General features: G+C 39.5%; 2 protein-coding genes across 3 annotated transcripts; one reads left to right on the top strand and one right to left on the bottom strand.

Annotated features, from left to right (window-relative positions):
* Positions 1-2,923: 2,923 nt before the first annotated feature.
* LOC310729631 (zona pellucida sperm-binding protein 4-like) lies at positions 2,924-8,245 on the bottom strand. Of its 2 annotated transcripts, none has more exons than XM_083548052.1 (8): positions 7,940-8,245; positions 7,682-7,869; positions 7,509-7,606; positions 7,279-7,436; positions 7,010-7,202; positions 6,784-6,931; positions 6,633-6,708; positions 2,924-3,072 (listed from the first exon to the last, which is right to left on the bottom strand). In XM_083548052.1, the coding sequence occupies exons 1-8, from the start codon at positions 8,217-8,219 to the stop codon at positions 2,939-2,941; spliced, it is 1,275 nt and encodes a 424-aa protein (XP_083404178.1). In that variant the 5' UTR covers positions 8,220-8,245; the 3' UTR covers positions 2,924-2,938. The 2 variants fall into 2 exon arrangements, with proteins under 2 accessions (XP_083404178.1, XP_083404179.1); XM_083548053.1 differs by lacking the exon at positions 2,924-3,072 and adding an exon at positions 6,423-6,534 and having other exon boundaries at positions 7,940-8,244.
* Positions 8,246-10,116: 1,871 nt separating this feature from the next.
* Positions 10,117-11,981, top strand: LOC310729634 (zona pellucida sperm-binding protein 4-like). Its single transcript, XM_083548056.1, has 8 exons — positions 10,117-10,463; positions 10,539-10,726; positions 10,802-10,899; positions 10,971-11,128; positions 11,205-11,397; positions 11,476-11,623; positions 11,696-11,771; positions 11,870-11,981. The coding sequence occupies exons 1-8, from the start codon at positions 10,136-10,138 to the stop codon at positions 11,950-11,952; spliced, it is 1,272 nt and encodes a 423-aa protein (XP_083404182.1). The 5' UTR covers positions 10,117-10,135; the 3' UTR covers positions 11,953-11,981.
* Positions 11,982-12,334: the final 353 nt, after the last annotated feature.

The following is a 12,334-nucleotide window of genomic DNA, read 5'->3' as shown; positions in this document are numbered from 1 at the left end:
AAAAGCTGTACGTTATAATCTTTCCCACTTTAAACACTAATCATCATGAAAATATAGCCTGTAGCTACGTAGTCATGTGACCTTGTACGCATTTACCTCAGGGCTTTTGCTATTATTTCAATTTCTTTTGTTTTTCTATTCCTAGTGTATGTAATCATATCAATTGATGTCAAACAAATGGGCCAATACAATTGAAAAGGTTATAAAAAATGAGATTCAGTTGAATTTCTGTTTTACTGATTGCCTCTTTGATGACAAAATATAAAAAAAAATCACCTATTATTAGCATGCTAGTAAACATTTATGCTAATCCAATGCTCTAATCTAAGGCCTTCCCTGACTTACTCTGCAATATGTAATTATTTTTTTTCATGAATATATATAAAATTATTTTGAGTTGTTTTTTCTCTTTATTCATAGCTGTTCTCTTGCTTGCGCTGCGTTCAGTATAATATGTTTATGTTAGAGTTTCTATCCAGTCATATTTCAGCCATCATGTATTTGTCAGGTTGAAAGAAATCTGCCTTGAGACCTTCAGAATCGACAGTGCAGATGCTTGTAGCTTTAAATACATCAGAATAAAACTGTTGTTTTACCCAATCAGATTTCGAGTTGAAAACACCAGGGCCACCTAGCAGGCATACAATAACGTCAGCATGTTCATGTCTTCTCATTAAATAGTCAAAAAACATACTAATCAGCGCTAACAAACTCTAATTGTGCTAATACATGCCCAGAATGAATTACACACACAAATGTTCCATCAGACCCATACATGATTCTTCACCAAAATCTGAATCACAATTGTATAGAACGTCTTTGTACACTGAGGTAATGCAGTTTCCCTAAGAACTCAATACACTGGACCTGGAAACTTCTCACCTTCTTCAACACCAGTGTCTGATTTAATTGTCAACAATGGCAAGGAAATACTCCTGGAGATAAAATGAGGAAGAAACCTTATGAGGAACCGGTCTAAACAAGGAATCCATCCTCATCATCAACACCGAATGTCCATTCGTTATAGTTCCATCATTGTTGAGGTAATAAATTGCTCACTGGTGGAGACTAAAGTGTAAAACATGGCATGTTTCATGGCAGTTGCAGCACTAAGCCCAATTTAGCGGAAAGATTTCAGAGAAGAGAAGAATAGAACTTATTAGAACAGGAGAGGGGGATGTTCAACAAACAATTTTCATCTTTGGGAGATATATACAGTAGATGTAATCAATCCATTAATATGTACATCAAGTTAAAAGCTTAACGTAGCTACATAATGGTAGTTTATGGATAATTTATGTTTAAATCATCACTTTTGTTACTCTCACAGCAAAAGAATTGCCTCATGTAAAGATGTTGAGTAAAAATATAACAACATTCATAACGAATAGTATGGCTTAAGGTTTTAGGAGTTTAGTTTAAACTTGGCTGATACAAGACTGGATAAAACATTATATATAAAAAAATAGTTCTATACTTTTTAATGAATATTATAAATCCTATAGGTAGAAACATTGTCTATACAATAAATTGTGATATTTTACCTCATCTGACATAGCAAATACTGTTTAATTAGCTAACGATAATAGTATAATCATTAAGGATCATAAACAGAACTCTTTTCGTGCTACGTCGTGTAAAGGGCGATCTGATTATCTTCGTTAAGTAGCCAAAATATTTAAGGAATTGTAACTTTAATACGGTTAAACAATTTTTTTCTTTCCATTTGGTTTTTGATGGAGCACATGAGCCCTTAATTACGATGCTTTGCTCGGTAATTTTAGCAAAATGGCCTTACTGGTGAACATATTTAGAGATGATGATCATAAAACACAGAAATTAAAAAAAATACCAAATTACAGCCTCCTCCTCCTCTGATGCCTACTATGTGTATTCATCTTGTATTCACCCAGAAATCACATCTCTATCATATGGCAATGCAGCATCAGTATAATAGCGTGAAACACATTTCCTGGTAGCTGTAAAGTCTGCCACCAATTTGCCTTCTACTCCAGTGCAGTTCATATGCCTCTGACATACATCTCTGGATTCCTATCGCGCCAGTGGAAATAGGGCTGCTGTAAAAAAAATAATAATAATAAATACATAAAAATCCAGGCAATAGACAAGAAACGAGGATGAGATTCGAACCTGAAGTCCAGCAGTGAGCTTTTTATTTCCTCTGAAGCTACACACTTTCACAATCATTTAGACGTCTTCTTCTTTAATATACAAGTCAATTTGTGTTGCATCACACATGGTTCCAAAAACACCAAAAACAAAACAAGATATAAAACAATTCTAACTGTGTGGATTCAGTCAAATGTTTCAGAAAATTGCATTTAGCATTTTTTTTTATTTTATCTAGTTTTATTTTGTCTAGATTTTATTTTATCTATAGTCACCTATAACATGGGCACTGTAAATCGGATTAAACGCTTATGTTGTAATTTGTGCAATGTTACAATATGATATCCTATGAAATATAGTTACCCAAAATAAGGTCCTGATGATGTCAAATCACTTTCAAGAAGCTTATTCTAATCAAGTCTTCGCCACCTTCACACATCATAGCTAAGCATTAAATCAGATATTTTTTTTAAATGTTCTTTTAGGATCTCAGCTTGTGTAGGAACAATACCATGCAGAGAGAGTGTGAGTGATTTCCCTTATTCCACCCCACTGAATTTAATCAGAAAGGCCCCTGGTTATTTATTATAAATTAGATTTATTAAATCATGTCCAATGCAAGCATAAAAGTCAGACACCCCTTCCCCTCCCCCGATATGGAATTCTGGGAAAAACAAGATTGATCCTTCTTTCTGGTTCTTTATAGCAGAAACCCAAGAAAAAAAATAGTGTGCAATCGATGAAGCCAAGCATAGACCTTTCATAAGAGAAAAGACGAGGCTTTTCGGTCAAAGCTGCTTTTAGAGAATTAAAGTAGAGAGCTGTCAGATTCCTGTACGCTCTCATACAACTCACATACAACTTGATTTAAAAACCCCAAGACGTTCACTAGCTTCAGGAGACGGGTTTGTCTGGGGTTATTTCCAATTTCCAACCTGCCTCCTGGAATAATAAAACATACAATTATACAATTATGAAACATACAATGACAATTACACAAACACACAAACGTATAGATTTGAACGAATGTATTGTTACCCTTGTTAAATCATTGGATTATAGTGATGTTAAACATAAAAAAAAAAAATTCTTTACAACTTGATGAAATGTGTATTGATAAGCCACAGTGCTTCCGGGAGAATTTCATTCAGATATTTGAGACAAGATTTTTGGTACATAATTTTCTTTTTACCCAAACGTTCACATGCACAAAAAAAGCTTTCAAAGAAAAGAACCTGATGCCTAATGTTCAAAATGAAGGAGGCTGTTTTGCTGTGTCTGGTTCTGGGAGCCCGAATCTGTGCAGGGTACAATATAATCTCAAGACTTTTCTGAGCAGCTCTGTCTCAGTCGTACCTCATGGGGCCTCCAAAAGAATAGTGACCCAACGCAGAGAGCTAAAATTCAGCACCTGAGAATGGCTAAGAACAAAACATTGGACTATTGTGACGTGAATTCAGACTATTCAGTTCAATAAACCCTGATCTAAATCCTGTCCAAGTATCTATGGAAAGACATGAAACATGGAGTCTGGACAAAGCAGCCTTCAGTGCTTAGACAGCTGGATCAGTTTGCTCATTAAGAGTGGCCAGACTATGTGTAAACTGGTGCAGACGTCTCATTGAGAGGTACAGAAATCTCTTGTTTGGAGCGATCGCCTCTACAGGTTGTGCATTAAAATATTATGTTGTGGGTGCCATCATTTGTATCGTTGGCATTGCATACGCTCGTTGAACTTTTGCCGTCTGGCCGACACGAGAGAGCACCGAGCACCAGGACGGTCAGGCACAAGAAAAGTTTCTTCCCTCAGGCGATCTTCCTCATGAACACTTAAATGCTCTCCCTATTGTGCAATAAAATAAAAAATAAGTGCAATACCACTTCTGTACCTTCTGTGCAATATTTATTTATTTATCTTTTTAAAAACGTGCAATAACAATTTATTATTTTGATTACTTTATGGGGGTTTTTTATCATTAAAAATTTTTTTAAATAAATGTACAATTCGAAGCTTCTGTCACCAAAACAAATTCCTTAAAAGTGCAAACATACTTCGCAATAAAGATCCGATTCTGATTCTGATTTTTGTCTATCTGATTAAAATTTTTTAGTATTTAAAATATTCTGAATCACAAAAATCCGATTTTTTTATTGAAATATAGAATAAACAATGATATTTCCAGTTACTTTTGTCTGTTTTCAAATTATTTAAAATTTTATTCCAAGGAAATTGGAAAAAACGTGTCCACGTCTGTACGTGTTGGTTTGCAGTAATCAGAGATGTAGAGACAGAAACTGGAATCCCTATGAGGAGGGCACTGTCCTTCTCCTTTCGTTTCACATGAGAGATTTCTCCTGTAGATAGGAGGATTACTGTATCTTCTTTTCATTGTTCACCTTTTGTATGAAGATGAAAAATCCTGAATAATGCTGATGAAGTCTGACAAGCTTTTGCTGGGAAAACGCTCTCTCTCTTCTCATCCCTGTGTTTCATTCTCATGTGAATGTGAGGTTAACTAAGATCGTGAAAACCATTAAAAACAATGGTAAATCTTAATAATAAACAATATGGAAAGAAATTGTGGACCCCTGAGCATTAGATTCTCATGTGCATTTTGAACATCCCATTCCTCCATTTGCTGTTAGAATAAGTTCCACTTTTCTGGGAAGATGTTTCACTAGATTTTGTGGAGATTTGTGAAGCTTTTTTTCATGCTTTAAGGTCAAGGTTTGAGTCTATAAATATAAAAAAATAAATATTTCATGCTACTGCATCCAAAGACATTCAAAATACAATTATGTCTCCATATTTGTGCTAAATGTGAGGGGAAGAACCACATATGGCTGAAGTAAGCAGGTGTTCAGGTGTATAGATTAATTAGTCAGCACTGTGAGGATGTTGATTAGTCAGGTGGTGGAAAAACAGTGAGGCAGAAATAAAAGAAAGCAGCTCCTCATCTTAAGCAAAATGAAACCAATCCTCCAATCAACTATACCTTGGGTTAAACCAATTACTTTTACATTTACAATTACATTTAGGGGAAAAATATCCCAAAACCACCAAGCTGTCACTGCTGTTGGGTTCTTGAGCAAAACCAGAAACCCTTCATTGTTTCAATGGTAAGTCCATTCAATGTCGGACATTACTGACCAATCCACCTCAGCTAGTGGTTTGGAAAATCTCCTAAATACTTCTCCACTCAAAAAATGTCATTTAATAGACTATAAGGAACGATGTGTTGAATATATCATACTACCGTATAGATCCGCTATCTGGTTTGTCCTAGATGAAAATAGATTCCTTTGGTATCCGGTTCCCCTTAAGGGTGAATGCTGATATCATCTCAGAGAGTTCCTCAACACCCTCAGTTCTGGCTTCTTCATTAGGGATAAGCTCATAAGAGAAATGCATTCATTTCAAATGTTTATATTTCTAACACTGCCTTTTAACAAAGGCTATATAAATAAGTCAAGTTTATTTCTATTGCACTTTTCACAACAGACATTGTCTCAAAGCAGCTTTACAGAATTTAACAGTGAAGGTGAACAATGTGTATTTATCCCTGATGACCATCATGGGGACTGTGGCAAGGAAGAACTCCCTTAGATGTGAGGAAGAAACCTTGAGAGGAACCGGACCCTTATCTGGTTGACAAGAGTGTGATTATAGTCTTTAAACACCACAGAATACTGGAGAGTGAGAACTAATGAGTACAGGAGTGTGATCTTTCAACAGTCTTTGTCATAAAACCAGGAGCTACTGAGCAACTCAAAATAGCTCAACATTTGTGATCATGAACTGGCAGCAGTTCTGGCTTTGATCAAATGTAGCTTTAGCGCATCAGCAAAGTCTAGGAAATCTGAATTTAAAACCTATTTACCCAGAAGTGATATTTACAAAGCATAAAAAAAAATAAAAAAGCCTTGTGAAACCTCTAGATACAAGTGAGACATTAAAATTAAGCCTTGGACCAGTAAACAGTCCAAAAGTAAAAAGTGTAATTGAAGGGTTTTAGGTAGTTTGAGTTGGGGTACAAGTAAAGCCATTGCCAGGTAATCCCAGCCTTCATAAAAGTCTGCTGTGGGAAATAAGTCCTGCATCCACAGTGGCCCTTCTGCATTTGCTTAGACACCCCTGTATCTAGTTTGTGTACAATTAGGTACAGAATCAAAAGTTGCAGATTTCAAAACAAGTGCCACCTTGCCAAAGCAACACAAGATGCTTCGAGTCACCAAGTGCAATACCTCTTTTACAAACATGTAGACTGTTTAGAAAAGGAGTCAAGACAAAATTAAAGCAAAACAACTTTATTTAACAGATTCATCTTACTCTGGTAAAGATCACTTCACCACTAGACACTACTGATGTGCGAGAAGAGCCTTCTTCTGCTGCAGCTTCTCTTCCTGAGGGAGAAGAAAAAGAAATCCATAAACCAGTCATGAGGGGGGGAAAGTAAAAATTATTATTTTTTTTTAATTTAAAAGTTAACGAGTCCACCTACTTCTTCTGGAGCACTGTGGTTCACAAGAGTCCTGTGCACTTGGAAGGCAGACAGCTGTACTGCAATGGATGTAAATCTGAAAAGAAAAAGACAATGAGCTCATTCCTGTACAAAAGCATAAAGTAGAAAAAAAGGAAACGCAAGCCTTTACCGTCTCATGCAGTGGAGCCTTAGCAGTCTCATCCACAAATGTGAACATCTTGAAAACAAAGCGCCTGTAATGGGTAGGATAGGCAAGTCCAGACGTTTCATTAACTGGTACCAGCTTGGTCAAATAACGGTCATCCGTGTAGGGGCACCTTCAGAATACACCAAGTCATCATTATTTCCTGTCCAGTACAGTCATTAGAATACACAAATTCAAGACAAGAACTTACCCAGTCACCAGAAGGTCCCACTGACGAGAGCTGTAGGGGTTCGGGGAAGCAGTGGCCCAACAGCTGTTCAGAACCAGGACAATATTTGGATCCGTTCTCCCCAAGATGTGCACTTCAACGTACACAGGTTCCCTCAGAATCTTGGTCACAGGATAGTCAGCAACACTGTAGTATGAGTTATAGGCCACTTGTTCTGTTGGGGGAAAGTCAGATTTTGTTGACGCCATGAACACTTTAGACTCACACCAGCATCCAGACTGAAGTCTCACCTTCTGCACAGCCCTTTACTGCACAGTGGCTTTTTCCTAGTCTTAGTTCTACTTGAAGTGGTCCAGAAGCAACAAGAGGCATGGGGTCAGCATTAGCCGAAGGTTCAAAAGTCAACGCCGCAAAGCCAACACCTGAATATCTACACTGGAAGTAAAGCCTAAAAAAAGAAAACAGTAGATCATTAAGTCCTAAAGAAGAAGTCTCCACCACAAGTTTTAGTTGAACCTACTCATAAGTCGTGTCTCTTGTGATGACACCACGGGGTCCAACTCCAACTTCATAGGATGAGAACATCATGTTTTCATAGATCACATAACCAGCTTGAACCTGGACAGAGTGGAGAACAATCTAAGACACAGGAAAGTGACCCGTAAATATTTGTGGCAAGAAACTAGAACATACCATCATGATGGTCCCACAAGCAGTGACAGGAAACTGGTAGACGGCAAAAACTGCATTGGAGTCAACAGGACTACAGGGTCCAGTGTTTCCTCCCAGCATGCTGATGGAACTGAGGCTTATCCTGGGAAGGGTTGTATCTCTGGCCACCACCAACACAAACTGGCCATCAAGGGTACACTGGACAGTCACTGGAAACACCAAGAAGAAGAAATCAGTCTCATTTCTACCCACAATCAAAACTCAGTACTTCAAACATACCAGTTTTTCCATAGTAGCATTGCTGGCCATCAAAACAGCAGTTCAAGGAGTTACACCGAGCAGCCTGTACTCCAGGTTCTCCACAAGGAACCCTTTCGTAATCCTTCACTTGGCATTGCTGAACAAAGCCAGGCATCTGTGGCTGCAAAGTTGGCTTTGGAAGAACTTGAGGATCATGAAACGGCACCTTCACGCCTGGTGGAGCTGCAGGTAAGCTATTCACAAAAGTGACAGCAAGAAGAACACTGACAAGTCCTAAACTTACCCCAGAAGCCACCATTTTTCCTGAACTACACACACCAGTATACTGACTACTAGCAGCAGTTGCCTTTTATTGTGTCTTTTGTCCTAATTGAATCTGGAATCTCTGCCTGCTTAACGAGTCATTAATGATCTTCCAGCTGTGTGTCATCAGTAACCTCATTAACCACCTCCTTCTTGGTTTTCTTGGACATAAACTCTCCTGCGTTAGTGTGGAATTGAAAATTAGCTACTTAATCAACTTTAAGTGGTCAAATAAGTTAACTGGTGGAAACTTGGACAGTTAATTACCATGATAGTTTTATTGAAGCTAAGAAGGCATTAAACTATTTTATTTGCAGCAGTATAATACATACTGTATATTTCCAGATTTATTGTTTTTAATCACAAATGCAATCTTGTGAATGACTTGTGATATTTGAGCTTTATGGAGGAATTACTTTTCAACAATCCAGTGTTATTTCCAGGATGCCCCATCCAAGGCATCCTAAAGTTGCTCCAGCCCCAGTCATGTCCCACCTTATTAAGATTGTGGACCTTTAAAGAGGGGGAGTGGTGGCTCCAGCGGTTAAGGCGCTGGGTTGTCGATCGGAAAGTCTAGGGTTCAAGCCCCGGTATCGCCAAGCTGCCACTCTTGGGCCCTTGAGCAAGGCCCTTAACCCTCTATGCTCCGGGGGTCCCTTACGAGGGAAATATCAAGGTCCGTGACGTGGGGCCGCCTTCCCGTGGGCTGGAGGGACCACCTGCTGGAGGGACCGTAAGGGACGGTGCTGTGAGGATTGGGCAGCAGTCGAAGGCGGGGGCCTGCTTAGACTGCTGCCCCCGCGACCCGAATTACGGATAAGCGGGAGAAAATGGATGGATGGACCTTTAAAGAAGTAGATGCCACAAACATCCCGTACCGTCAAGTCAAGTTTTTTTTCTATTGCACTTTTCACAACAGACATTGTCTCAAAGCAGCTTTACAGAATTTAACAGTTAAGGTGAATGGTGTGTATTTATCCCTGATGTGCAGCCGTGGAGACCGTGGCAAGGAAAAACTCCCTTAGATGTTATGAGGAAGAAACCTTGAGAGGAACCAGACTCAAAAGGGGAACCCATCCTCATTTGGGTGACATCAAGAGTGTGATTATAGTCTTCAAACAATACAGAACACTGGAGAGTGAGAACTAACATGAGCACTGGAGTGTGTGATTATGAGTGATGATCTTTCTATAGACTTTTACAGTCATTGTGGTTATAAAACTAGGAGCTACTGAGCAACTCATAAAATAGCTCAACATTTGTGATCATCACAGATCCAACACCAGTTTCTCCATGCCGGAGCCTTTAAACACTCAAAGAGATCCAGTGTCCAAACTCCACATGAAGTGGGATCTAATTGGCACTGGTACATCTTTAGATGGTTCGGGATGTTTGCGAGTTCGGCATCTACTTCTTTAAAGGTCAATAATCTTCATGCGGTGGCACATGACTGGGGCTGGAGCAACCTCAGTATGCCTCGGGATAGGGAGAGAAAGTGAGGCAGTGGAGAGAAATTAGAGTAACATGGCAAATATCACAAGTCATTTACAAGATTGCATTTGTGATTAGAAACAATAAATCTGGAAATATACAGTATGTATTATACTGCTGCAAATAAAATAGTTTAATGCCTTCTGCGCTTCAGTAAAACTATCATGGTAATTAACTGTCCAAGTTTCCACCAGTTAACTTATTTGACCACTTAAAGTTGATTAAGTAGCTAATTTTCAATTCCACACTAACGCAGGAGAGTTTCTGTCCAACAAACCAAGAAGGAGGTGGTTAATGAGGTTACTGATGACACACAGCTGGAAGATCATTAATGACTCGTTAAGTAGGCGGAGATTCCAGATTCAATTAGGACAAAAGACACAATAAAAGGCAACTGCTGCTAATAGTCAGTATACTGGTATGTGTAGTTCAGGAAAAATGGTGGCTTCTGGGGTAAGTTTAGGAAAAATAGTGGCGTCTGGGGTAAGTTTAGGATTTGTCGGCGGTCTTCTTGCTGTCACTTTTGTGAATAGCTTACCTGCAGCTCCACCAGGCGTGAAGGTGCCGTTTCATGATCCTCAAGTTCTTCCAAAGCCAACTTTGCAGCCACAGATGCCTGGCTTTGTTCAGCAATGCCAAGTGAAGGATTACGAAAGGGTTCCTTGTGGAGAACCTGGAGTACAGGCTGCTCGGTGTAACTCCTTGAACTGCTGTTTTGATGGCCAGCAATGCTACTATGGAAAAACTGGTATGTTTGAAGTACTGAGTTTTGATTGTGGGTAGAAATGAGAAACTGATTTTTTCCTCCTCTTGGTGTTTCCAGTGACTGTCCAGTGTACCCTTGATGGCCAGTTTGTGTTGGTGGTGGCCAGAGATACAACCCTTCCCAGGATAAGCCTCAGTTCCATCAGCATGCTGGGAGGAAACACTGGACCCTGCAGTCCTGTTGACTCCAATGCAGTTTTTGCCGTCTACCAGTTTCCTGTCACTGCTTGTGGGACCATCATGATGGTATGTTCTAGTTTCTTGCCACAAATATTTACGGGTCACTTTCCTGTGTCTTAGATTGTTCTCCACTCTGTCCAGGTTCAAGCTGGTTATGTGATCTATGAAAACATGATGTTCTCATCCTATGAAGTTGGAGTTGGACCCCGTGGTGTCATCACAAGAGACACGACTTATGAGTAGGTTCAACTAAAACTTGTGGTGGGGACTTCTTTAGGACTTGAACTGATCGACTGTTTTTTATTTGTAGGCTTTACTTCCAGTGTAGATATTCAGGTGTTGGCTTTGCGGCGTTGACTTTTGAACCTTCGGCTAATGCTGACCCCATGCCTCTTGTTGCTTCTGGACCACTTCAAGTAGAACTAAGACTAGGAAAAAGCCACTGTGCAGTAAAGGGCTGTGCAGAAGGTGAGACTTCAGTCTGGATGCTGGTGTGAGTCTAAAGTGTTCATGGCGTCAACAAAATCTGACTTTCCCCCAACAGAACAAGTGGCCTATAACTCATACTACAGTGTTGCTGACTATCCTGTGACCAAAATTCTGAGGGAACCTGTGTACGTTGAAGTGCACATCTTGGGGAGAACGGATCCAAATATTGTCCTGGTTCTGAACGGCTGTTGGGCCACTGCTTCCCCGAACCCCTACAGCTCTCGTCAGTGGGACCTTCTGGTGAATGGGTAAGTTCTTGTCTTGAATTTGTGTATTCTAATGACTGTACTGGACAGGAAATAATGATGACTTGGTGTATTCTGAAGGTGCCCCTACACGGATGACCGTTATTTGACCAAGCTGGTACCAGTTAATGAAACGTCTGGACTTGCCTACCCTACCCATTACAGGCGCTTTGTTTTCAAGATGTTCACATTTGTGGATGAGACTGCTAAGGCTCCACTGCATGAGACGGTAAAGGCTTGCGTTTCCTTTTTCTGCTTTATGCTTTTGTACAGGAACGAGCTCATTGTCTTTTCTTTTCAGATTTACATCCATTGCAGTACAGCTGTCTGCCTTCCAAGTGTACAGGACTCTTGTGAACCACAGTGCTCCAGAAGAAGTAGGTGGACTCGTTAACTTTTAAATTAAAAAAAAATAATAATTTTTACTTTCCCCCCCTCATGACTGGTTTATGGATTTCTTTTTCTTCTCCCTCAGGAAGAGAAGCTGCAGCAGAAGAAGGCTCTTCTCGCACATCAGTAGTGTCTAGTGGTGAAGTGATCTTTACCAGAGTAAGATGAATCTGTTAAATAAAGTTGTTTTGCTTTAATTTTGTCTTGACTCCTTTTCTAAACAGTCTACATGTTTGTAAAAGAGGTATTGCACTTGGTGACTCGAAGCATCTTGTGTTGCTTTGGCAAGGTGGCACTTGTTTTGAAATCTGCAACTTTTGATTCTGTACCTAATTGTACACAAACTAGATACAGGGGTGTCTAAGCAAATGCAGAAGGGCCACTGTGGATGCAGGACTTATTTCCCACAGCAGACTTTTATGAAGGCTGGGATTACCTGGCAATGGCTTTACTTGTACCCCAACTCAAACTACCTAAAACCCTTCAATTACACTTTTTACTTTTGGACTGTTTACTGGTCCAAGGCTTAATTTTAATGTCTCACTTGTAT

Source organism: Silurus aristotelis (genome assembly GCF_946808225.1).
Source record: "Silurus aristotelis genome assembly, chromosome: 8".
NCBI classification, from domain to species: domain Eukaryota; kingdom Metazoa; phylum Chordata; class Actinopteri; order Siluriformes; family Siluridae; genus Silurus; species Silurus aristotelis.
This window is presented reverse-complemented; position numbering and strand designations above follow the sequence as displayed.

Coding starts and splice junctions, on each gene's coding strand:
- LOC310729631 (XM_083548052.1), bottom strand. CDS start 8,219: ATGGTGGCTTCTGGGGTAAGTTTAGGACTTGTCAGTGTTCTTCTTGCT. Junction 7,870..7,939: donor ATGCTACTATGGAAAAACTG/GTATGTTTGAAG, acceptor TGGTGTTTCCAG/TGACTGTCCAGTGTACCCTT. Junction 7,607..7,681: donor CTTGTGGGACCATCATGATG/GTATGTTCTAGT, acceptor CACTCTGTCCAG/GTTCAAGCTGGTTATGTGAT.
- LOC310729634 (XM_083548056.1), top strand. CDS start 10,136: ATGTGTAGTTCAGGAAAAATGGTGGCTTCTGGGGTAAGTTTAGGAAAA. Junction 11,129..11,204: donor AGTAAAGGGCTGTGCAGAAG/GTGAGACTTCAG, acceptor TTCCCCCAACAG/AACAAGTGGCCTATAACTCA. Junction 11,398..11,475: donor TGGGACCTTCTGGTGAATGG/GTAAGTTCTTGT, acceptor TGTATTCTGAAG/GTGCCCCTACACGGATGACC.